This window comes from Mus pahari, chromosome 15 (assembly GCF_900095145.1).
Source record: "Mus pahari chromosome 15, PAHARI_EIJ_v1.1, whole genome shotgun sequence".
Lineage (NCBI taxonomy): Eukaryota > Metazoa > Chordata > Mammalia > Rodentia > Muridae > Mus > Mus pahari.
This window is the reverse complement of record NC_034604.1, coordinates 52,033,766-52,056,128: the sequence shown is the minus strand read 5'-3', so window position 1 is coordinate 52,056,128 and position 22,363 is coordinate 52,033,766. Positions and strand designations below refer to the sequence as shown.

Sequence of the window (22,363 nt, the reverse complement as noted above, 5' to 3'; positions counted from 1 at the left end):
CACAGCCAAATCCTTCATTTTTGCAACCATGAGAGCTTTCAGCCTGCCCCTCAAAAATTGCCATTTTTTTTTTGACCCAGCTATCCTGAATCTGCACAGACAAAGCAGTTGATGCTCTTCCAGCTCTAGCCTAGGCCCTTGTCTGCTATGTGCAATTAGACAAGTTTCTTAATCTCAGAAACAAGCACCTTCCACTGCAGGAGAGAGATAATTATTAGTAGTACTGCCTTGTTTAAGAACAGAGAGCAAATCACTTCCAATGCTATTGGCTCCCATTCTTGTTAGCAGGTGGCATTCTGGGTAATCAGGCCCATCCTGCCTACTTTGTCAGCCTCTGCAGCCAACCGCTTAGCAACCTTCTGCTTCTGGGAAAAAAAAAAAAAAAAAAAAAAACAGTGGCTACTCTTCTGTGCGCTTGTCGCTGCTTGTCTAAAGTTAGAATTCCCGTACAACCTTCAGGTTCAGTTGGAAAGCCTTGCCTTTCAAAACGCCAGCTCCTAGCAGAGGATGGTTTGTCTATGTGCAACAGTGTGTATGTGCCACTGTTCTTGCACTCACCTCCCTTCATGCTAGAGATGAGCCCTGCTATAGATAAGAAAACAAAGATAAAGAAAGTCAGAAAATGAAGGACTGGGCTATTCTTGGGCACCTTGTCACAGAGCCCATACTGCTACCATGTGGTTCTCCCACAGCTTTACATTTACCAGAACTGTACCCTGCTTATCATGGGCTTTATTCTGTTTCCCCTGAAGATGCTAAATAGCAGTCACCAGAAATTGAAGGGCCAATTTTTGTCAGTGAGCTTTTTGTTTAAGAGAAAGCACTTTGGTGTTCTGGGTATGGCTGGTAACTGGAGAAACCAGTAAAAATGGAAAGTAGAAACTGTGGCTGATCCCACCAAAGTAACTGTGCAAGTTGTCAATTGATAGCCTGTACAAAAAGACTTCAATTTCAATTCGCCAAGAGACAATGAGCCTAGTGTGCTGGCCTGTGTCTTTAATTCAGCAGTTGGCAGGTAGAGGCAGGTGGATCTCTGTGAGTTCCACATGTTCCAGGCCAGTCTGAGACACAGTAAGATCTTGCCTTAATAAATCAATAAATATTTTAAAATGAAACAAGACAGTGGCAGACACATTTATTTAATTGTGACTTTAAAAAAAAATACGACTCGTTTTTTTCTTAAACATCTTTTTTGTAGATTCGATTTCTGTACTGAAAATATGTTACAGGTGTGAGAAATTTCTCCAAACTTTCTGAGAGTGCCCACACACTATTAATGATTCTAACAGTTATATAACAAACATAGCAAAATATGAGCACATAATTTTTCTTTATTTTTAGAAATTCGGGTAGGTAAGTACTTCTCATCCATCTGTGACACAGATCCCATCACAGGTTCATTCCAAGGCTCTGTTGTGTCTGCATGCTCTCTGGCTGGAGGAGTGTGCTGTGTCTGCTTTGGAGGCTGCATCTCTGTGTCCTGCCAGGCATCCCTGCTCAGCATTAGTGTCCCCGGTCCACATGCTCCCACCCTTGTCTGGGGTAGCAGAATGAACCGTCTCCATGCATTGCTATGGCTTCCTCCCACGTGAGCGCACTGCCTCCTCATGTGGACCACATGGGGGTGATGGGATCTCTCTTCTCTATTACTACGTCTAAGCCACAAAGAGAAGGCCACATTTCAGAATTCAAAGACACACGGGCACCCAGCTGCCGGTTGACCATGACAGTTTTGACAGTTGGAGAAAGGAATGTGCCTGATGAAGGCCTGGTCCCCTCCACCCTGTCTCTTTAGAACATTTCTTGCTGCTCTCAGCCCTGATTTCCCTAAGTCTCAGATGTGCAGTACCCTCCCCTAGAAGACCCCATCCACCAGCACTCCCTTATTTCTCTCTCTCTCTCTCTCTCTCTCTCTCTCTCTCTCTCTCTCGGACAGACATCGATGAGTGCAGGATTTCCCCTGATCTCTGCGGCAGTGGCATCTGTGTCAACACACCAGGCAGCTTTGAATGCGAGTGCTTTGAGGGCTACGAGAGTGGTTTCATGATGATGAAGAATTGCATGGGTAAGTGAGGCCAGACCCTCCTGGCTGGCCTGGAGCCTTTCAACTATCTGCTCATCTTCTGCTGTGCCTCTGCTGCCTTCAGGGCTGTGGCAGCACCCTTCCCAGGGCGTGTGCGGAGCACGAAGGCCTACAGAATCCCTTCCCTGGGCCAGAAGCAGCACACAGACTATCCAGGATGAACTCATTTAAAATGGATAACCTTGTGCTGACCGCAAATTTGTGTTCTGCCTTGCCAGTTCCATGAGAGCTGTGTCTTAACAGTTATGATATTGGAAAGTGTTTGGGTCACTATATCATGTGAGTGACTTAGGGGACTTAACACATATGATGTTACCACTCTAGGGGGTCCAACCTTTTCACATTGCAACAGGGCATTGTCCCCTACAGTGAGGGACAATGGGGTGGACACTCTTGGCTGTTTTGGGGTGCATGCAGCCAAGGGCCACAGACTGGACATCCCAAGTGTAAAATGAACCCAAGTCTATGGTGATATAAGGGAAAAGTTAAATCGATCACCTCTTACGAGCCATTATTTTATGCATGAACATTTTTCACTAGTTTACTGTAGTAACAGTAGAAGATACTTAATTTTTTTTCTTCCAAATTTTTTTATTATTATTATTTTCTTTATTTACATTTCAAATGCTATCCTGAAAGTTCCCTATACCCCACCCCCACCCCTGCTCCCCTACCCACCCACTCCCAGTACTTGGCCCAGGCCTTGATACTTAATTTTTATATTGAAACAACAAGCAAAGATTATCCCACTTCTGATTGGGTGTGTGTTTATGTTTAAGGCACATACCTACCTTCTAATGGCCCTTCTCCCATACTAGATGTATGAATATATTCTCCTCAGGGTGCTTTAATGAATCTCACGTTTTTACCTTTCAGACATTGACGAATGTGAACGTAACCCTCTCCTTTGTAGGGGTGGCACCTGTGTGAACACTGAAGGGAGCTTTCAGTGTGACTGCCCACTGGGACACGAGCTGTCACCGTCCCGTGAGGACTGTGTGGGTGAGTCTTCCCCTTCGTATATATATATATAATTTTTTTAAAAATGCAGTGGACACAGTGGGTGAAAAATCAGGAGTCACCTCTAGTGAAAGCAGGGTCCTGTGGCTCATGACAACCTGGAAATCTGAATTCCCAGTGTCTGGTTTCTAGAATGTTGGGCCCTGGGCTGCTTTCCATGGAAAGACCTCTGTGCACAGTCATAGGTTCCATGGTCCCGGCAGGGTTGTGAATAAGCTGCCCAGGCCACTCTCCGGACAGTTGGTGTCCTGTCCGTGTACCTGTTCATCCCTGTTCCCTCCCTGCTCCGTCAGAGTACATGTCGACCCAGTTCTTCACACCCGTGTGTGACCATGAGAGCCCCCTTGGTGCTTCATGGCTCCTCAAGGTCTCCTACTAGAACTGAGTTCACGAGATGACCAGAGTATGCTTGGGCGTTTCCTCCTTCCAGCTGTTCCTTGTAAATCCACACTGTGTTTACCACGCCCTAGTACACTTGCTGTTCATCACTGACATACCCAGGGGGCATCATCTTCAGGAGAACTCTTCCTCAGAACTGTCTGAGCACAGCCCTTCAGTGCACATACATTTATTTACAAGTCAGATAGATTTCTATACTGGGACATAAAATGAACCTTAAATAATACACTAAACAGACATTTTCCGAAGGATGGATTTAAAGTCCTAAGTATTTTTTTTTTTTTAAATTTTGATAACAGTGCAAGACGATTTTATACTGGTGATTTGAAGAATCCATGGCTGGACATGCTGCAGTATAGTGATTCAGAAAACCGTGCCCGTGTCTACTTTTGTTGTCACTTAGAGTTCATCAACCTTATGGCCGAAAACAATTTACCCTTCAAAAGGGCAATATATATATATATATATATATATATATATATATATATATATATATTATAAAATAAATGTTTTGTAATATGTGTACTTAATGAATATAAGCATAAATTTAGATAATATACTCTTTAGGTAAGTGTGTGAGTCTGAAATAATTTCTTTTTGTACCCAGTTACTGTCCTGTGGTCACTGGGTCTGACTTACACTCCTTCAGATGAGCAGCTCACATATACAAATGGATCAGTCTGCCATTTTCTGGGTGTTCTTTAGGAATTTACTAATTTATTCTACATATTTTTGCATGACTTTTTTTTTAAAAAGAAAAAAAAAACGGTATTGGTCTGTCTTGTAAAGGCCAGGTTGTTTTAAACTAAGAGTTGTAGGCTGAAAATCCACATATGTAGCCACATAAACAGCTCAGTGAACACACACCTCGAGGGCCTTACTGCCATGCCTCTGTTCCATGGAACAGGTATCTTCCTTTGGGATAGATTAAGTTGTAAGGGCCACACCCAAACAGCTATTGGAGACTATGCGGGCACAACAGTATAAACCCATAAACTAGTTATGAGCTTCGTTTGTGGGCGTACACTATGTCCATGCGCTCTGACATAGCAAGGAGTAGCTAACATGGCTGTGTAATTGTAATTAAAATCAAATAACATTAAACATTAGTTGTGTCACGTCCATTTCAAGGGCTAGTAAAACAATACAGATCCATTCTGGAAACTCTAGATGGAGAAGGGAATGCTTCCAACACAACAGAAAGATCTGGTGTCAGTGGATAGGGGGCCCAACCTTTTTCACCAAATAGCCCAGGTTAGGCTGTTTCCTATTCTGGCTGCCCACCTCTTTGGTGAAACCTGCTCTTAAAGGCTCTTGTGATTGTGCTCTGACATAAAGCATGGCTCTGTTTGCCTTTCACAGATATTAACGAGTGCTCCTTGAGCGACAACCTCTGTAGAAATGGCAAATGTGTGAACATGATAGGAACCTACCAGTGTTCTTGCAATCCTGGCTACCAGGCCACGCCAGACCGCCAGGGTTGTACAGGTAAGGTCTGTGGGCTACTCGGGTCTGCATTTCCCATCTCTCCGACCACCAAGCTTCCTCACTTACAGGAGTCCTTTGTACTATAAATGAATGTAAGCAGGGGTCCAGAAGGTTTGTTGGTTTTTGCAGAAAACTCACTGGCCCTTCCATAAAGAAGTGCTCCAAACTCCATCCCCACAATATTCCTGAGCTCCTTTCTTCTCACACGATAGACTAAATAGAACACTGCTTGAAAGGAAGTAAGGGGGATCTAAGGAAGAATAGCAGTTTAATCTTAAAGCAATACAAATAGAAATGGAGACAAATCCAAAGCTAGGCAATCATCAACTAAAAGAAGCAGCACTGACTGTTGCCGTGCATCGGTGTGGACTTAGCATTTGATGCGCTTATGTAATGTCTGCACAGATATCGACGAGTGTATGATAATGAACGGGGGCTGTGACACCCAGTGCACCAACTCCGAAGGAAGCTACGAGTGCAGCTGCAGCGAAGGGTATGCACTGATGCCAGACGGACGGTCATGCGCAGGTATGGCGACGATTCAAAAAAAAAAAAAAATGTGCATGCCGTGGTTGTTCTACTAGGAACGTGGCTCCAGACTTTGTTGAGTCGAGCTGAGGGGAGAAAGTATATCTGGGACCAATGAAAGCCGTTCCTGCTTTGACCGGAGGCTGCCTTTGTGTCATCAGATATTGATGAGTGTGAAAATAACCCTGATATCTGTGATGGCGGCCAGTGTACCAACATCCCTGGGGAGTATCGCTGTCTTTGTTATGATGGCTTCATGGCTTCGATGGACATGAAGACATGCATCGGTGGGTATCAGAAACCAATGATTAATTTTTTTTTTTTATTGTTCTTTCTCCTTGAGACCTTCACACAGAGTGGAATTACCCCATCTCCATCTCTCCCCATGTCTCCCTCACAACCTTGTCTGTTTGTCTTTGTCCTCTGAGTCCAGTCTGTGCTGTCCATATGTGCATGGGTGTAGGGACAGCCACTGGAGTTCAGGAATCCTACCATGGGCCACATCCTCCAAAAAGAAATGGTTCTTCCTACCTCAGCAACTGTCTACTGACCTGTAGTTCCTCAATAGGGGGCTGGGACCTCGAAATGGACCATCTCATCTATGCTGCCACTTTAGCTGGCTCATTCTTGTACAGGTCTTGTGCAAGTAACCATGGCTACTGTGAATCTGTGCATGTGGTAACCACCTTACAGGAAGCACTTACACACACAGTACTCCTCCCCAGCAAATGATGATTTGATACATGCAGGAACACACATAAACATGGTGAGAAGGCTTTCTCAGTGTTACTTTGAAATTCCAAGCCATTTTGGCCAGAACTGCAAAATCTGAGAAGGACGAATTATTTCAGAACCCCTTAAAGACACGTAGGCAGTTTGCCCTGCAAGATGAATCTTCCAAGTGAACTGTATTTTAAATTTTGTCGGTTCATTGCAGCCCTGTGCTGACATTCAGTTTTAAAAGGTGGTTTTTAAATTACGGTGATAGACAACGGTAACCGGATGACACGATGCGCTTTTTCCAGATGTGAACGAGTGCGACCTGAATCCCAACATCTGCATGTTTGGGGAATGTGAGAACACGAAGGGCTCTTTCATTTGCCACTGCCAGCTGGGCTACTCGGTGAAGAAGGGGACCACGGGATGCACAGGTAGGATCCCACCCATGTCCACCTGGCTTCAGCCTCAGGGATTTCACAGGCTAACATCATTCCAGCATTCAGCATCCCAGAACCCAGTCAACCAAGAAATGCCTGCCAGTGTGAAGAGTAACTGGCTCTTAGCTATGCCATGCCGTGTCTCTGAGGTGCCCACCGCCAGAGCCACGCAGCAGGGAGGAAGGAGTGGTGAGCCCGCCCTGCTTCTAGTAGATCTTGCAACATGATCCAGTTTCTCAGCCTGATGGCAGCCCAAGTGGAGGACCCGTATAAAATAGGAAAAAAAAGCAGCTGACCTCCGCCCTCTTGATGCTGTGGCCCTTTAGTACAGCTCCTCATGCCGTGGTGACTCCCAGTCATACATTTTTTTGTTGCTACCTCATATAACTGCAATTTTGCTACTGTTATGAATCGTGATGTAAATAAATATCTGTGTTTTCCAGTGTCTTAGGCGACTCCTATGAGAGAGTCATTCCGATGCCAAAGGGGTCATGAACCACACAGATTGAGAAAACCCAGTGGCTTAAAAGATTCAAAGTTTCATTTGACTTGCAATGTTAAACTGATAACACATCCTAAGGTTCTATTTGGACTTTTATTGCCTTACTTCAATGGTTTCTCACCCCCCTCTTACCCTCCTCCCAACCTACCTCTCCCTCCCCCTCCCTCTCTCCCCCTCTCTCTCCCTCTCTCTCTTCTGTTACCTCCCTCTTTTTCACCTCTTCACTGCGCTCATTCACTTCACATGCTTTATCTTGTCTCCTTTTTTTACTCTTTAGTTTCACCCCTCTTGTACAGATGGGACTAGGAGATGTCAATCAAGGTGTGAGCTACTTGTCCCTGGCATGCTCACTTTAAGGACCCTTACGGGATTTAGCTCAAGGCATCAGTAAGGAGCTCAGGATGTCACAAACCCTTTAGCTGACCATCCAGGTAAAGGTAGACGATGAGGGCAGGTCTGTTGTGTGATTCTTACCAAAAATGAGGGTAGAAGCCAGCGGCATCTGCAGTGTCCGTTCAGCAGCGGCAGCTTGTAGTTAGTGAGCTGTTAGAACACACCAATCCCACTCTAGAAAGCTTGGGGGGACCGAATCTACATGGCTTGTATGAGTGCGTATGTTATGTGTGCATACATTCACCCAAGTGTGTGTTGCTTTGCAGTGGGGATACATGGCAAGAAATGGTTCCTTAGATGAGTTTTATCACCATGTTAGCATCAAAACGCGTACTTACTCAAGCATGGCTGCAATATAAGCTTAGGGGGCCATTGTGATGACCTTGGTCTGCCATTGGCCAAAATATCAATTAGGCTGCACATGACTGTACATACCTGAATAGATCACACATGTGTCACATGACTGTACATGCCTGAATAGATCACACATGTGTATTTCTGCAGAATTATTATGAATATAAACACATGCTGGAAAGCAGTGGTCATTCCAAATCACATCAACAGAGAACATCCTTGACATATTCTCAGATAAGAAAGAGAAAAACAAAAGCATGCACATACGAGACCGTTTATGAAACCTCTAGATATATATGCAGCCTTGACTTGTGTGTGCGGTCCTTAAACCTAGATGCTCACCCATGCTAAGCAAGCACTGCACCGCTGAACCGTGTTATGGTCGTCACTTTTAAAATGAAGGGTGGCTTTTTAAAAAAAAGTCATCCTTATCTTCATGAAAAATAAGTGATAAATATTAATAGAAAGGAACAGTGCAGTCTTTCTCAAAATCCCTCCTGAAATACGTGTCTCCATATTCTTTCCACAGAGTTATGTCCAGGCCTTTGTAACATGTGGGGGCTGACACTCAGATCCACGGGGGACAACAGCTACACTTTCTCATTCCAGGAGGAAGTGGCTAGCAAGTTCCTGTGATGAAGGGCTTGTTTGGTGATGATCATGAGATTATAGATCTTACTGAAATAAAAAATATAGTTAAAGACAAAAGCAGTATTAGGGCTTTCTCTGTACAGTCTCGTGTTTATCCTAAATGGTTGTCTTTTCAGAAACATACTTGGAAGTAGAATTAACCAGCTCATGCTTTATCTTCTTTTTTTTTCTTTTTCACCCTGGTTTCTCAGACGTGGATGAGTGTGAGATTGGTGCCCACAACTGCGACATGCACGCCTCATGTCTGAATGTCCCTGGAAGCTTCAAGTGCAGCTGCAGAGAAGGCTGGGTGGGAAACGGCATCAAATGCATTGGTGAGTTCGCAGGCAGAAAGACCCTTCTGGAAGGCCCAGTGTGGTTACTGACTATTCTCGCATTTGTTAACCCACACACCTCCCGCAGGAACAAGCTGCCCACTGTCCCTTTAGTCTCCAGTAAATCAAATCTGTCTTTGGTCGCGGGGACCATTCCTGCCTGAGTGTTTCCTCAGCTTTAATATAAATGGTCAGATCACAACAGCCTGCTTTGGCATCTGCCTCTTCGTGCATGTTGCTTGGTAAAAATTATTTGATGTGCAGCCAGTGATCTAAACAGCTGTAACATGGGGGAAAAAAATAACAGCTGATGTGTTTTCCCAGCCTCTGCACAGAGCTGTCAGTGTGGAGTGAGAGCCAGTGAAGTCAGTGGGGAACACAGAGGGATTCCTCAAGTGTCCTTGAGATGGGAGCAAGCAAATGGCTCTTAGTAGAAAGGATCACTCTTGCAGGCAACGCTGAATATTTTTCTTGAATTCCAAGAAGTCTTACTTGAAAAGGGAGAATAGGGAAATCTCCCTTCCGCCCCCCCCCCCCAGTTCTGTAATTCTTGGGCTGAAAGCCTAATAATACTGCAGAGCCCCAAGGCAGAGGACTGGATTATACCCCGGGTGTCATTCATAGAACTGTTTAATAAGCTCCTGCAGTAAAGGACATTTCCAAGTGGTAACAATTACCAGGTCAAAGAAAGCCACCTGAGCTGACCTCCCCATGACTGACGACATCTCAGTAAAAGCTTATGGGCCCACAGTAAGGATTAAAACAGAAACCCTTAATATCTCTTACCCATAACGTGAATTAACTTGAATAAAACCTGCCCATCCTGCCAAATGTTTCAAAAATGTCAAATATTTAAAGCCAATTTATAGAATATGTATCATCATAGTTTCTATCATCATAGTTTCCAAATGACTTTGCTGTGTAACACCCTGTCTGCTTCCCCCCAGGGCTAATGGAAGCCCATTTCCATGTCTGTCCTATGTGCCTGCTAGGTCTTGTCGTTGTTGTTGGTGGTGGTGGTTTGGTTTGGTTTGGTTTGGTTTGGTTTGGTTTGGTTTGGTTTGGTTGTTGTTGCTTGTTCCCATTTATGTTCTTCATGTCAATCCGTCAGTCTGGCCAACTGATCACATGACTGCCTGCCCCATGAGGAGATTGCAGGGTTCAGGCACCTGTGCTCCTATGCCCATTCCTCCTTTCCCCTCCCCTCGCTCCCCCTACCTGCTCTGTCCCCTCTCCTCCTCCCCCCATCCTTCTGCCCCCTTCCCTCTGGACCCTCACCCCATCCCTCTTCTGCCTCCTCCCACTCCCTTTCCTCCTCTGACCTCCCCTCTACCTCCCCCCCATATTCACTCCATGATCCCCCTGCAACTTACTCTTCAAATATTTAAAGTGGCAGAACCCTAAAACCTCCTCTCACAATTCCCATTTAACTCTTTAACTCTAGGAGAAACCATCCCGGTTTCCAAGTCGCGGCAGCATTTTCTAACTTTAGCTTCCACTGCCCTGGCCCCTGTACAATGCCTTGCCACTCCAGCTGCCAGAATGTCACACCGTACCTTCCCTCTTTAGTGGCCCTGTGTGCTCTGCTCTCTGTGAGAGGCACTCTTCTCTCCTGCTCACTGAGGTCAGGCTTGCTCATCCTTGGAGGTGGGAGCCTGAGGCTGATTAAAAAGTGCTTTTTCTGTGGACCTCCCTGGTTCCCTGCGATCCAGATTGGGTTGTTCCTATAACCTTCTTTGCTTTTTCTTTTAAGATGTATTTATTTAATGTAGATGACTACACTGCCACTGTCTTCAGACACACCAGAAGAGGGCATCGGATCCCTTTACAGATGGTTGTGAGCCACCATGTGGTTGCTGGGATTTGAACTCAGGACCTCTGGAAGCGCAGTCAGTGCTCTTAACCGCTAAGCCATCTCTCCTGCTGTAACCTTAATAGTACATAGAAAAACACGTAATTCTTTCTTTTCTGTATCGGACACCTATCTTTTCTGATAGCCTGTTAGTTCCATGAGGTCAAGAACTACGTCTCTCTTCCCGTCTTACAAAATAAATATATGCTTTTATGAAGATCATTGTTGTCTTAAGCAAATCCTCTTCCAGCCATAGAAGAACCAGCAGTAGAAGCAACAATAGGTCGAGTGAAATCCGACTGCTGTTTTCCTTAAATACTTCCTACAATGCTCGAATCAGTAACTGGGTCCACAGTTAAGACGTGAACGTTTTTTGGATTGCAAACCTAAAATCTTGGGGACTTTGAACAGTGCCCTTCCAGATAAACTAAACCAAAGTCCATTTGGACTGGCTCATAATCTCCACAAGCCAAACCCTTCCCCTGCATGAGACTGTGCCATCTTCATCTCTGATCCTCTTGGCTGTGCTTGCTCGCCACACAGATCTGGATGAATGCGCGAATGGAACTCACCAATGCAGCATAAACGCCCAGTGTGTCAACACCCCAGGCTCCTACCGGTGCGCCTGCTCCGAGGGTTTCACGGGGGACGGCTTTACTTGCTCAGGTGAGTGATAGACTGAACTCCCACGTGTCCGTCTCAGAACACCAAATGTGTTCTCCTTGTGTGAAGACAACCATAAAGAAGACCGAAGTGGCTGTTTCAGAGTTTATGTTTAACCCATGAATGGGCACATACCCTTTTTTAAATCTGTTAAACACAGAAGCCTAAAAAGGTTTCCGTGACAATGGTGGATGTTTTAAAGTAATGACATATATCACTTCCTGTTCTGTTAACGACTGTCATTGTCTATTACTCCTTTATAAAGTAATGGTCAGGAAAAGGCAGGCTTTGGATAACACCACCTGCTTCCCCTGCTGTAAACCTCAGCCTGTGTGGCTTCAGCTCTTCTTGTGTTAAAATAGGAATACTGGCCTTAGCAGTGCTTCTTACCACTTGAGTGGATGGTCTGGGGAACTTCTCAGTTCTTGAAGACGGGATGTGTATGTAATATTTCTTTCAAAGATAAGTCATCCAAGCTGCCACTTCTCCTTGGAGTTTCGCTAGCTTTTCTCCCAGTTTTGAAAAGAATAATAAGAGCGAAGGAGTTAGGAAACCATACTGACTGAGATTTCACTCCTGCCCCTCCCCAGGACTCAACGGTGAAATGTTGTCACACTACATACATATATAAGACTAGGTCATCCATTCAGGCAGGAAAATTACTTTTGCTTTATGAGCTGATCATCAGTCACACTTCAATCTCACAATTATAAAATTGAAAATCTGTAATTATCCACAGAGTGCTGAACTCATGAGTTTCAGGGTCCCCTTTTAAGAAAGTGCGTTTATCTGGTACTCCTTCTCTTTAAAGCATTGGCTATTTTGTATTTCCCGGACTTTGGGTGTGCTGGAGTATCAAAGAAAGGATGGCAAACACATGTGCAATCACAGTGGGGTTCAGGGGGACCCTCGCAGTTCTGTTGTTGACTTCTGTCAGCCTGGATGTGCCTGGTGAACTGAGTGAAAGCCACACGCCAGGTAACAGCCACTTCACCTGGCTCAGTAAACATTGGTCCTTGTCCTTGTCCTCTTTGCTGCTTCAGAGAATTAAGTAAATCAGGGGGGAGGTCTATGAAAATGTCTGCTTATGCCATTTTAATCAAATGTTAGGAATAGAAAAGAAACTTGGTTTCTATGGTGTCTCTAATTTTCTTTAAGTCACTTCAGCTAGGGAAACCAGGAAGGGGCGTGGCTGTGCTTTCGGAGGGATGTAATTCCAGAGCTCTTGTTCACACCTACTAATATTAATATTGCTTTAATACTGATTCATCCGTGGGTACGAGAAAGAACGGAGAGAAACCCCATCAATAGATATTCTAGCTGAGTGTTCTGAATGCAAGTTATGAATCTCTGATCTCAGGCCACGCATCCCAACTCTAGTGAATGAGGTCACCGTTGCTTCATATTAATGAACACCAACTCTAGCCACTAAAACAGATTTCATCAGGAAAAAAAAAGATGTGTGGCAAAACCTGGAACTTAATGGAGATGTTTTTTTATTCCACAGACGTTGACGAGTGTGCGGAAAATACAAACCTTTGTGAGAACGGTCAGTGCCTGAATGTCCCAGGAGCTTACCGCTGCGAGTGTGAGATGGGCTTCACCCCGGCCTCAGACAGCAGGTCCTGCCAAGGTGGGTCACCACGCTTCCTGTTCACTTTCCAGTTGGATCGGCTACAGTGAAGGAAACCCGAAAGGGGCTGGAACGGCCTCCACCTGGAAGCAGACAGCAAGGCACATGTTGCACATATAAAAGCTACTCGTTTAAGCATGGATTATTTTGTGGAATGAGTAATGAGGGAGGCTGGCTTTCATCTCTTATGAAATTTTTCTGGCCAAGAGCCAGTAGTTGAAAGTTTGACCCCATCTTCTCCTCCTCCTCCTCTTCCTCTTCTCCCTCTTCCCCCTCCTTCCCTCCCTCCCCCCTCCCCTTTCTCCCTCTCCTCCCCTCCCTCTTCTTCCTCCTCCTCCCCTCATCTTCCTCTTCCTCCTTTCCCTCCAATTCCTCTCCTCCCTCATCCCCTCCCTCCTCTCCCTCCCTCTTGCCCTCTGTCCTCTCCCTCATTCCCCCCTCTCTTCTCTCCTCCCCTCCCTCCTCTTCCTCCCCCTTTTCCCCTCATTCTCCTCCCCTTCCTCCCCCTCTTCCCCTCTTCCTCCTCCCCTCATCCTCCCCTTCCTCTTCCTCCCCCTCTTCCTCTTCTTCCTTCCCCTTGAAAATAATTTCCATTTTTCTTTTCGTGTCACTCAATGAATGACATGTGACATGCCTCTTCACTTTTTAAGTGGTGACCAATTATTGCCGGCTTTGGCTGTCAGTGTTTATCACACTCAGCAAAGTCTAAGTAGCTTGTTTCTGGCATTACCTATCATGTTTGAGTCTGTGGTGTGTGTGTGTGTGTGTGTGAGACTAGGAGCCTCACAAGTCATTAACGACTTTCTCACATCGGCTCAGGAATGAAGCACCTAAGACAGTTGAGACAAATTAGTGTAACTGTCTTAAGTGACCAGAAGAGCCTTTTAAAGTTGAGATACAACTGTTTCAAGATAGCAGTGTGAAATGGCTTGTCTGTGCAACTTGAAAAATGGTCAGCAAGTAACGTGCTTGCCAACAAGGCTGATGGCATGAGGTCTGTCCATGGGACCTGTGTGGTGGAAGGAGAGAACTGATTTCTACAAATCATCCTGTCACCCCTGAACACAAGCCATGACATGCACACACATGTGCATGCACACACACACGGACACACAAGCACACACACTCCCTCTCTAAATAAATGTAATATTTAAAAATCATTTGAAAAGAATCATTTCCTTAGATAAGAATGACTTTTTTAATCTAGCCTAAAATATTATGGGTGAGCTGTATTCTCTCAGTTATTGGGCAGTTTACATATTAAAATCTCTACCCTCCTCTGTGGGTACAAACACATTATTTCTACATCTCTGTTTCTACACTGTATTGTGCCTTTGTGGCATGCATGTAAGAGTGATAACTTCACATTTATTGCCCTTGGGCTTCAGCCTCATGGAAATAGCTTTATTGGCAGAATTTCTGGTTTTTGTGGAAATATACATTTTAGATTTTTATCTCTGATTACATGGCTCTGTGTGTGGTGGGGCAGTGTGTGTGCATGAGAGAGTGGGTGCCTGTGGAGCCCAGAAGAGGGAATCGAATCCCTGAAGCTGGGCTTACAGATAATCATAAGTCACTCGGGGTGGCCACTAGGAATCAAACTCAGGTCCTCTGGAAGAGCTGTGCAGTCTTGATTGCTGAGCCACCTCTCCAGCTCTGTTACTAGATGTGTTTTAATAAAATATGTAGACATTTATGGGTAGTGAACTGAACTGGTTATTTCATGGTATAGGGAACAGTATTCTTCTCTAAGTGTTTATAAATAATTTTGTGGTGATAGATCAGATTATAAAATAAATAAAATTTTAAAGTATTAAAGACCTTTTACCAATATATTTAATATTTAGTGTTATATAATTTCATATTTCAATTTGCCAATTACAAAATGTGTACTATTTGCCCTAATTATGTAGAATTTTTCTTTTCTTTTCTTTTCTTTTGTTTTTTTCTTTTTTTTTTTTTTTTTTTTTTGCTTTTGAAAATGTCACTCATTTGATGGGTTGCATTTAATTTGTGTATTTTGCTAATACTGACTAAGCTTGTTCTTCCAATTTGAGTATATTGTAATCCAAACAGCTATAATATTAGACGTTCAGGTCTGGGGTGTAGCTCAGTGATAAAGCACTTGCCTAGCATGTGAGAATCTCTATGTTAGGTCCTTAACACTGCAGAAGCAGGAGAAAGTGTATGATACCCATAGAGCCAAAATAGTGCTTGTTTTATATCTTTCTTATCCTGTGCATAAGATATATTTACAGTTTATACCATTTATCTAGGAAAAAACAACAGAGAAAATGCTACTGCTTATAAATATCTGAGAATTTAGGAAAAATGCATTATTACATATTAAAATCTTTAAATATCTTTGTAAACAAGTGATGACTTTTTTTTTCCCCTTTGGTCTCCAGATATTGATGAATGCTCCTTCCAAAATATCTGTGTCTTTGGAACATGTAACAATTTGCCTGGGATGTTTCACTGTATCTGTGATGATGGTTATGAACTGGACAGGACAGGAGGAAACTGCACAGGTGATGTCAGCCGGATCAACGGTGTTTCATTGCTTGGCACCAGTGCTCCACGCTAAACATATAAGCTCCTCAACATTTTCTGGAAATATCTGTACATTAGGCTGTGCATGTTTCCAAAGGAGAGAAGTACACTCTAGTGCATTCCCTTTCTACACTGAAACGTACTTGTGTTTAGCTTCATTATTTAAAACAAAACCAGTAGTCACATATGTGTATGTATGTGAATTTGTACATATATATCTCGTTTCTTATTTTTTTCTTCTATAAATTTTACTATAAACAACCTCGTAGTTAAAAGCCATCACATACCAAAATTAATTAGAACCATGGTCTGTGCCCATATAGAAGTTTACTGAGGGGCACAGATTCTCACTGGATTCTTTACTTTTTTTAAGCACTTAAATTTCTTCCTCAGAATTGCAACTTTCAGTTATTGGTTACATATTAGGATATTAAATGACATTGTTGAAAATATCATAATTTTCTATGAGTCCCAGGACTTTCTACATAGTGAATTTCAAGTGAGCCAGGACTATATAGTATAATTCTGTTGTCTCCTGCCCCCTACATTCTGTAAATACACACACACACACACACACACACAGAGAGAGAGAGAGAGAGAGAGAGAGAGAGAGAGAGAGAGAGAGAGATTCACCATGCATTTATGCACCAAGCATCCATTAAATCCTTACCATTGCAGAACCTTTTTGTGTTTAGGATAAATCTTATGAATCTTAATCCTCACTTAGCTGGGTCTTGCACAATGACCTTTAGTAACCCGGGAAAGAGGTCCACTCAGTTCCTTGGAATAGCACTTTGTATATGGAAGTGAAGATGTTAACACGGGCATCTGGAACGTTCACAGATATTGATGAGTGCGCAGACCCCATAAACTGTGTCAATGGCCTATGTGTGAACACGCCTGGTCGCTATGAGTGTAACTGCCCACCCGACTTTCAGCTGAACCCCACCGGTGTGGGTTGCGTTGGTAAGTGAAAGCTAGATGAAATAAATATAATCACGTAAAGTTAAATATTTCAACTCTCGACAATGAACTATAATATGTGTTTGCTATAATTCATTTAACGAAAAACAGCCTGTTCCCTTAAGAAACAGTCTAGATGATTCCAAGTATAATGCAAAGGACAATTTTGAATACAAAACCAAGAAATGGGGTAGTAGATATTTGCATGAGTAGTGACTAAGTCCTTACTAAAATAATCAATGAGCTTTTTCAGAATAGATTTGCTCTTCTATAAACTCTATTTTAAAAATTATTTTAAAACATTAAAAAGAATCGGCCGAATGCAGATAATAAAGAACAATGATCTTTACTTCTGAAGAACCTATGAACCATAAATTTGTCTGGCTTCATATACTAAAGATATTAATACACTGACTCTTTGACAGATGTGGGTAAGATTTGTGGTGATACAGATTAAGAAACCAATTTAATAAACTGTACAGATGTTTTTAAATGCAATCCAAGCCATCAAGAAGCTGAGGCACGGGAAGTATGTATTAGAGTCTAGCCTATGCTTCATGGTATAACCTCATCTCAAAACAAACAAGAATTATAAGCACTTGGATATCGTAGAATTCGTGCACAGTCTGTCCAAAGAGCAAGCGTGCTTAGACACTAAATCTCAGATACATGACAAAAATGTAATTTATTGAAATTTTTAATGGACACATTAAAACCGTTTTTATGAGAGTCCATACAAAAGCTACTATCAGGTCATTGGAATGGTCCAGGAGGAAAAGAAAATCAGGAATGGAGAATGAAGATTTGAAAGGGGGAAAGAGAAAGGAAGGAATGTCGAATGAATTCAGACCTAATAGGGGAGGGACCATGAGTTAACGTGGGTCTCTGTACCCAAGATTTAGCAACCGAAACAAATGAAGTATAACAATGAGAAGCAGCCAGATAGCCAGAAGTAAAAGGTACTTTGTGGACTCAAAAACTTTCAAAATACTCTGGTTGGGATGAGACCTCTTGGGGGGTGGCCTGGCCCAGAACAGTTCTTCTGAAGAATTACTTTGGCTACAAAGGCAAAAACAGATTAGACTTGGGCCAAAGATGAAAGCTGAGATACGAGTTGGGAAACCATTGCAATCATCTAGGTTTAAAAAGACGCTGTATCGGGAATTCAGGCTAAGGGGAAAAGGCAGTGGTGATGTCAGTCGTCAGATGCGTCTTGAAGATAAAGTGAGCAAGCCTCATTATTACTGGCGTGAAAGGGGGATGAGTGTAAAGGGTTTGAAATGGCAGCAAGGAAGGGACCCTGATATAGCAGCCTCTTGTGAGGCTATGCCAGTGCCTGGCAAACACAGAAGTGGAGGCTCACAGTCAGCCATTGGACGGAACACAGGACCCCCAGTGGAGGAGCTAGAGAAAGTACCCAAGGAGCTGAAGGAGGCTGCTACCCTATAGGTGGAGCAACAATATGAACTAACCAGTACCCCCTGAGCTCGAGTCTCTAGCTGCAAATGTAGCAGAAGATGGCCTAATCGGCCATCACTGGGAAGAGAGGCCCCTTGGTCTTGTAAACTTTATATGCCCCAGCACAGGGGAAGGCCTGGGCCAAGCAGTGGGAGTGGGTGGGTAGGGGAGCAGGGGTGGGGGGGGAGTATAGGGAACTTTCGGGATAGCATTTGAAATGTAAATAAAGAAAATAATAAATAAATAAATAAATAAGTAAATAAATAAATAAATAAATAAATAAAGGAAATGGCAGCAAGGCTGGACAGCTGAAAAAAATGGGAAGTTCTATCACTTGAAATCCCCTAAGACACCGGGAGAAGTAGAACAGAGGGAATGAGTGTCCAGTTTGGTTGTTGGGCGTGTTGACTTGGAAATAGCTAGTAAAGAAATAAGCAGAAAGGTTTAGAACTCAGAAGAAAGGTGAGAGAATTTTGAACTTGAGGTTATGGGAGGAGGAGTATTATCTAAAGCCAGGCGTCAAGATGATAAGTGTAAATAGAGACAGGCAATCTTCAGAGATGTAGTTTGACAGACTCTGAACAATCTGCAACTGTCACAGTGAAGATTAAAATAAAATCATTGGAAGGTGCCAGTGAAAGGGCAGACTGAGATCGTTAACATGTTGTAGACTTAGTTACATTTTTATGTCTCCGAGGTGTGTCTCCACTTCTTCACAAACGCATGAGGCAGATTAGTAACACCCCAGTTTCTCTTGTATTCACACTACTTGAAATGTCCAGAGTGTCCCCAAATAAGAGCTGCCTCACTGTCTTGTTTATACCACAAATATACAGAAATCATTCTGTGGTTTCTAGTGACTGCTGCTTGCGATCTTTTACCGTTGACTTGATCTTGTGATGTTTAAAAGCCAAAGTTTATAGCGACAGATTGTATTGTGCTAGAAATTAGAATGTACCTTCCCGGTCAGCGTGCAAAATCTTGAACTCTGTCCTTTAAATGTCTTCCTGAGAATTTCTCCCCACGGTGGGGACCACTTTAAGCTCTTCTGTTGCTCTGCAGACAACCGCGTGGGCAACTGTTACCTGAAGTTTGGTCCCCGAGGAGATGGGAGTCTGTCCTGCAACACAGAGGTTGGCGTAGGCGTCAGTCGCTCCTCCTGCTGCTGCTCCCTGGGAAAGGCCTGGGGAAACCCCTGCGAGACATGCCCCCCTGTAAACAGCAGTAAGTATGGAACAGAGAGCAAGGAAAACACTTCTGTTCCTGTTCTGGGATCTAGAAACAAGTTGCTATTGTATTCCTGGACTGGGGGCAGTGGGAGGGGTGGCCTTGGACTGTTGTCAGTGGTTATGCTGAAATCTGCCAAGAGTGTTTTATAGAAAAGGAATTTCAGTTCTGTCCTTCCTTTTTTGTTTTTCCTATTGTGTTTCTCTTTAAAAAAAAAAAATCATCTCAACCACAATGCAGTCTGAATGGTCATAATGTGGACTACTCATGGGACCACAGATGAAGGCTGTCCCCAGTCCTTCTTGTTCAATTTCATAAATGGAGTGTATCCTGAAGTCAGTCACAGAGCACTTTAAAAGAAAACATGTGTTCTGATATGTACAGAACCCAGACCTTTGTACCATAGACTCCTGGCTTTTTTTTTTTTATTATTATTTACTTGCCAAAATATTTGTGATATGAATTACCTAAAAGGAAGTGTTTTCTTTAAAAAAAACTTAAACAAACAAATGGCTTTTGTTATCCTACTGCAAGTCATTGAATTTATGATATTTTGGAATAAAATGTGATATACATAATTAAAAATGCATTTAAAAGGACACAGGAAAATGCAGACACCCCTGAGGCTGTGTGATTTGAGCTTGGCACTGTCTCAACCACCAGGATCCAGGGATCCAACCACTTGCTTACTTTCCATTGTTTTGCAGCTGAGTATTATACCCTGTGTCCTGGAGGCGAAGGCTTTAGGCCCAACCCCATCACGATCATCTTAGAAGGTAAGCCCATTGCTGGATGTCATGTAGGCTTAAATAAGCTAAAATAAATAGCCGAGTTAGAGGGAAGCTGGGACCTGGGATGAAAGTCAGTGTGAAGCCATGCCAGGATTCCTGGGCAGAACTGTAGGTAGGCAGTCTGTCACACACATGCTAAGCAACAGTTTTATTAAGAAGTAGCCATCCATTCCCGGCATCTGGTGTTCTGCTGTTGTGCAGAGAAACCCTTGTTACATTGTCCCCAGCAAATTACAGACAGCTTGCTTCCATTACTCTCCTCAGAAAACAGCAGGCCTGCAACAAAGGCAAGAAAATCACAGTCAGAAGAAGCCCAAGCACCTAAGGGCATTCATTCCCTTAGGTGCGCAGATGTCTGTGGTCCATACGAGATGTCATGTTTGAGAGCTGCAATAGCAACTCTTTGGTTGTGATTTTTATCGTTAATGGATTGTCTCCTCTTGTAGACATTGATGAATGTCAGGAGTTACCAGGGCTCTGCCAGGGTGGAAACTGTATCAACACTTTTGGGAGTTTCCAGTGTGAATGCCCACAGGGTTACTACCTCAGCGAGGAAACCCGCATCTGTGAAGGTGAGGAAGCCTGGGATGTGCCCTACCTCAGCATCTCCCCTCGTGGTCCTGTATCCTTCACATCCTTCATCCTGCGGGGGGGGTGGGGGGTCTTTTGAGACTGTTAATAGCTTTTTTGTTTTGTTTTGTTTTTCTTTTTTGGAGCAATGATGTTCGTTTGTATAGTGATAAATCCAATTTGCAATGATTTCCAAAAATTTTTTTCTGAGTAAAATGATTGATAAATGGAAAACAGAATTACATTATGAAGGTGGTGAACACTGGCAATTTTAAGTAGGAACAGGCAAACTTTAATGTGACTATAGGTTAATATTGGTTGATAATTTCTGAATGTCAGATATAATAATTTCTGAATGGTGGATTTAATATAAAGAAGTTGGAATGTCGTACAGATTCTTTCTCCCCCTCCTTCCACCAACTCTTGTCACATACCAGTTATAATTTTATTTTTAGGTGACTGTTATTGCTTCAAGTTCTGGCTAGAGGTGTAGCATCAGTGTTTGTGTGGGATGAGGTGTTGCCTCCAGAGCTGAAGATTAAGAATGTACCATTATGAGCCAGGCGTGGTGGCACGCGCCTTTAATCCCAGCACTTGGTAGGCGGAGGCAGGTGAATTTCTGAGTTTGAGGCCAGCCTGGTGTACATCGTGAGTTCCAGGACAGCCAGGGCTACACAGACAAACCCTGTCTTGAAAAAGAGAAAAAAGAAAAAGAAAAAGAAAAAAAAAGTACCATTATTACTTCTGTTACAGACTTTAGTGTTGAACTTGGTATAATGCATCTGAAAGAAATAGGATTTAATAAGAAAAAGAACCAGTAGTTAGCCTGCAATGAGAACCTGGGAGAGGCTTCTAAATTGAAAGGAGGATCTCATAGCCTGCATTTGGTTTAAAGTTGCTGTCAAAATTTAATTCAAATGGCATAGGGGGGAAAAAACAGACTTCAAAGAAATTCCTCTTGGAGAATGTGAATTTCCGCAAATGTATACAGGAATGAGGCAAATTTGGTTTTGCCTCTTTAGTCTATTTTTGTAATTCATAGTATTTTTAGGATTAGGAGCTTTTTGTCTTTTTTTTTTTCTTTTCTTTTCTTAAAGAAATGTGTTCTTGTGACATGTAAATGTAAACATGGCATTTGGGGTTTTCTTTTCCTCCTCCTCCTCCTCCTCCTCCTCCTCCTTCTTCGAGACAGTTTCTCTGTATAGCCCAGGCTGTCCTGGAACTCTTTGTAGACCAGGCTGGCCTCAAACTCAGAAATCTGCCTGTCTCTGCTTCCCAAGTGCTGGGATTAAAGGCGTGAGCCACTACTGCCCAGTGGGGTTTTCTTTTATTTCTGAATCTTATAAACATGAAATTAGGAAATCACGTGTGATCTGTTTAGTAAGCTATGCTATATAAATTCATAGAGCAATCTTAACCCCTGGACATTCTTGCCTGTTGTAGATATTGATGAGTGCTTTGCCCATCCCGGCGTCTGCGGACCTGGCACCTGCTACAACACCCTGGGAAATTACACTTGCATTTGCCCGCCTGAGTACATGCAAGTCAATGGAGGACATAATTGTATGGGTCAGTAGCCCTCACTGAGATTAACGACCCGAGTCAAGGTTGCAGGCTTTGTACCCGCAGCACTTCCGTTCTCAGAATTGCTGGTTCAGAAAGTTTGGAAACTAAATCTTTCTGAGTGGGGAAGTATTTCAGAGTCCTATGATCTGCTGCCCTGTAAATCCGAGGTTTAAGGGAGGAAAAAAAAAAGCATCAAGC

At 43.3% G+C, this 22,363-nt stretch overlaps 1 protein-coding gene across 1 annotated transcript in view; it reads left to right on the top strand.

The window, feature by feature from the left end:
- Positions 1 to 22,363, top strand: part of Fbn2 (fibrillin 2) — a 205,113-nt gene that overhangs the window by 139,409 nt on the left and 43,341 nt on the right. Inside the window, exons 26-40 of the mRNA XM_021214571.1 lie at positions 1,937 to 2,065; positions 2,960 to 3,085; positions 4,865 to 4,990; positions 5,396 to 5,518; positions 5,680 to 5,805; positions 6,544 to 6,669; positions 8,767 to 8,889; positions 11,285 to 11,407; positions 12,912 to 13,037; positions 15,446 to 15,568; positions 16,434 to 16,556; positions 19,074 to 19,235; positions 19,946 to 20,014; positions 20,476 to 20,601; positions 22,043 to 22,168. Of these exons, the coding sequence (XP_021070230.1) occupies positions 1,937 to 2,065; positions 2,960 to 3,085; positions 4,865 to 4,990; positions 5,396 to 5,518; positions 5,680 to 5,805; positions 6,544 to 6,669; positions 8,767 to 8,889; positions 11,285 to 11,407; positions 12,912 to 13,037; positions 15,446 to 15,568; positions 16,434 to 16,556; positions 19,074 to 19,235; positions 19,946 to 20,014; positions 20,476 to 20,601; positions 22,043 to 22,168 (1,857 nt within the window). The remainder of the gene's footprint in view (positions 1 to 1,936; positions 2,066 to 2,959; positions 3,086 to 4,864; positions 4,991 to 5,395; positions 5,519 to 5,679; positions 5,806 to 6,543; positions 6,670 to 8,766; positions 8,890 to 11,284; positions 11,408 to 12,911; positions 13,038 to 15,445; positions 15,569 to 16,433; positions 16,557 to 19,073; positions 19,236 to 19,945; positions 20,015 to 20,475; positions 20,602 to 22,042; positions 22,169 to 22,363) is intronic.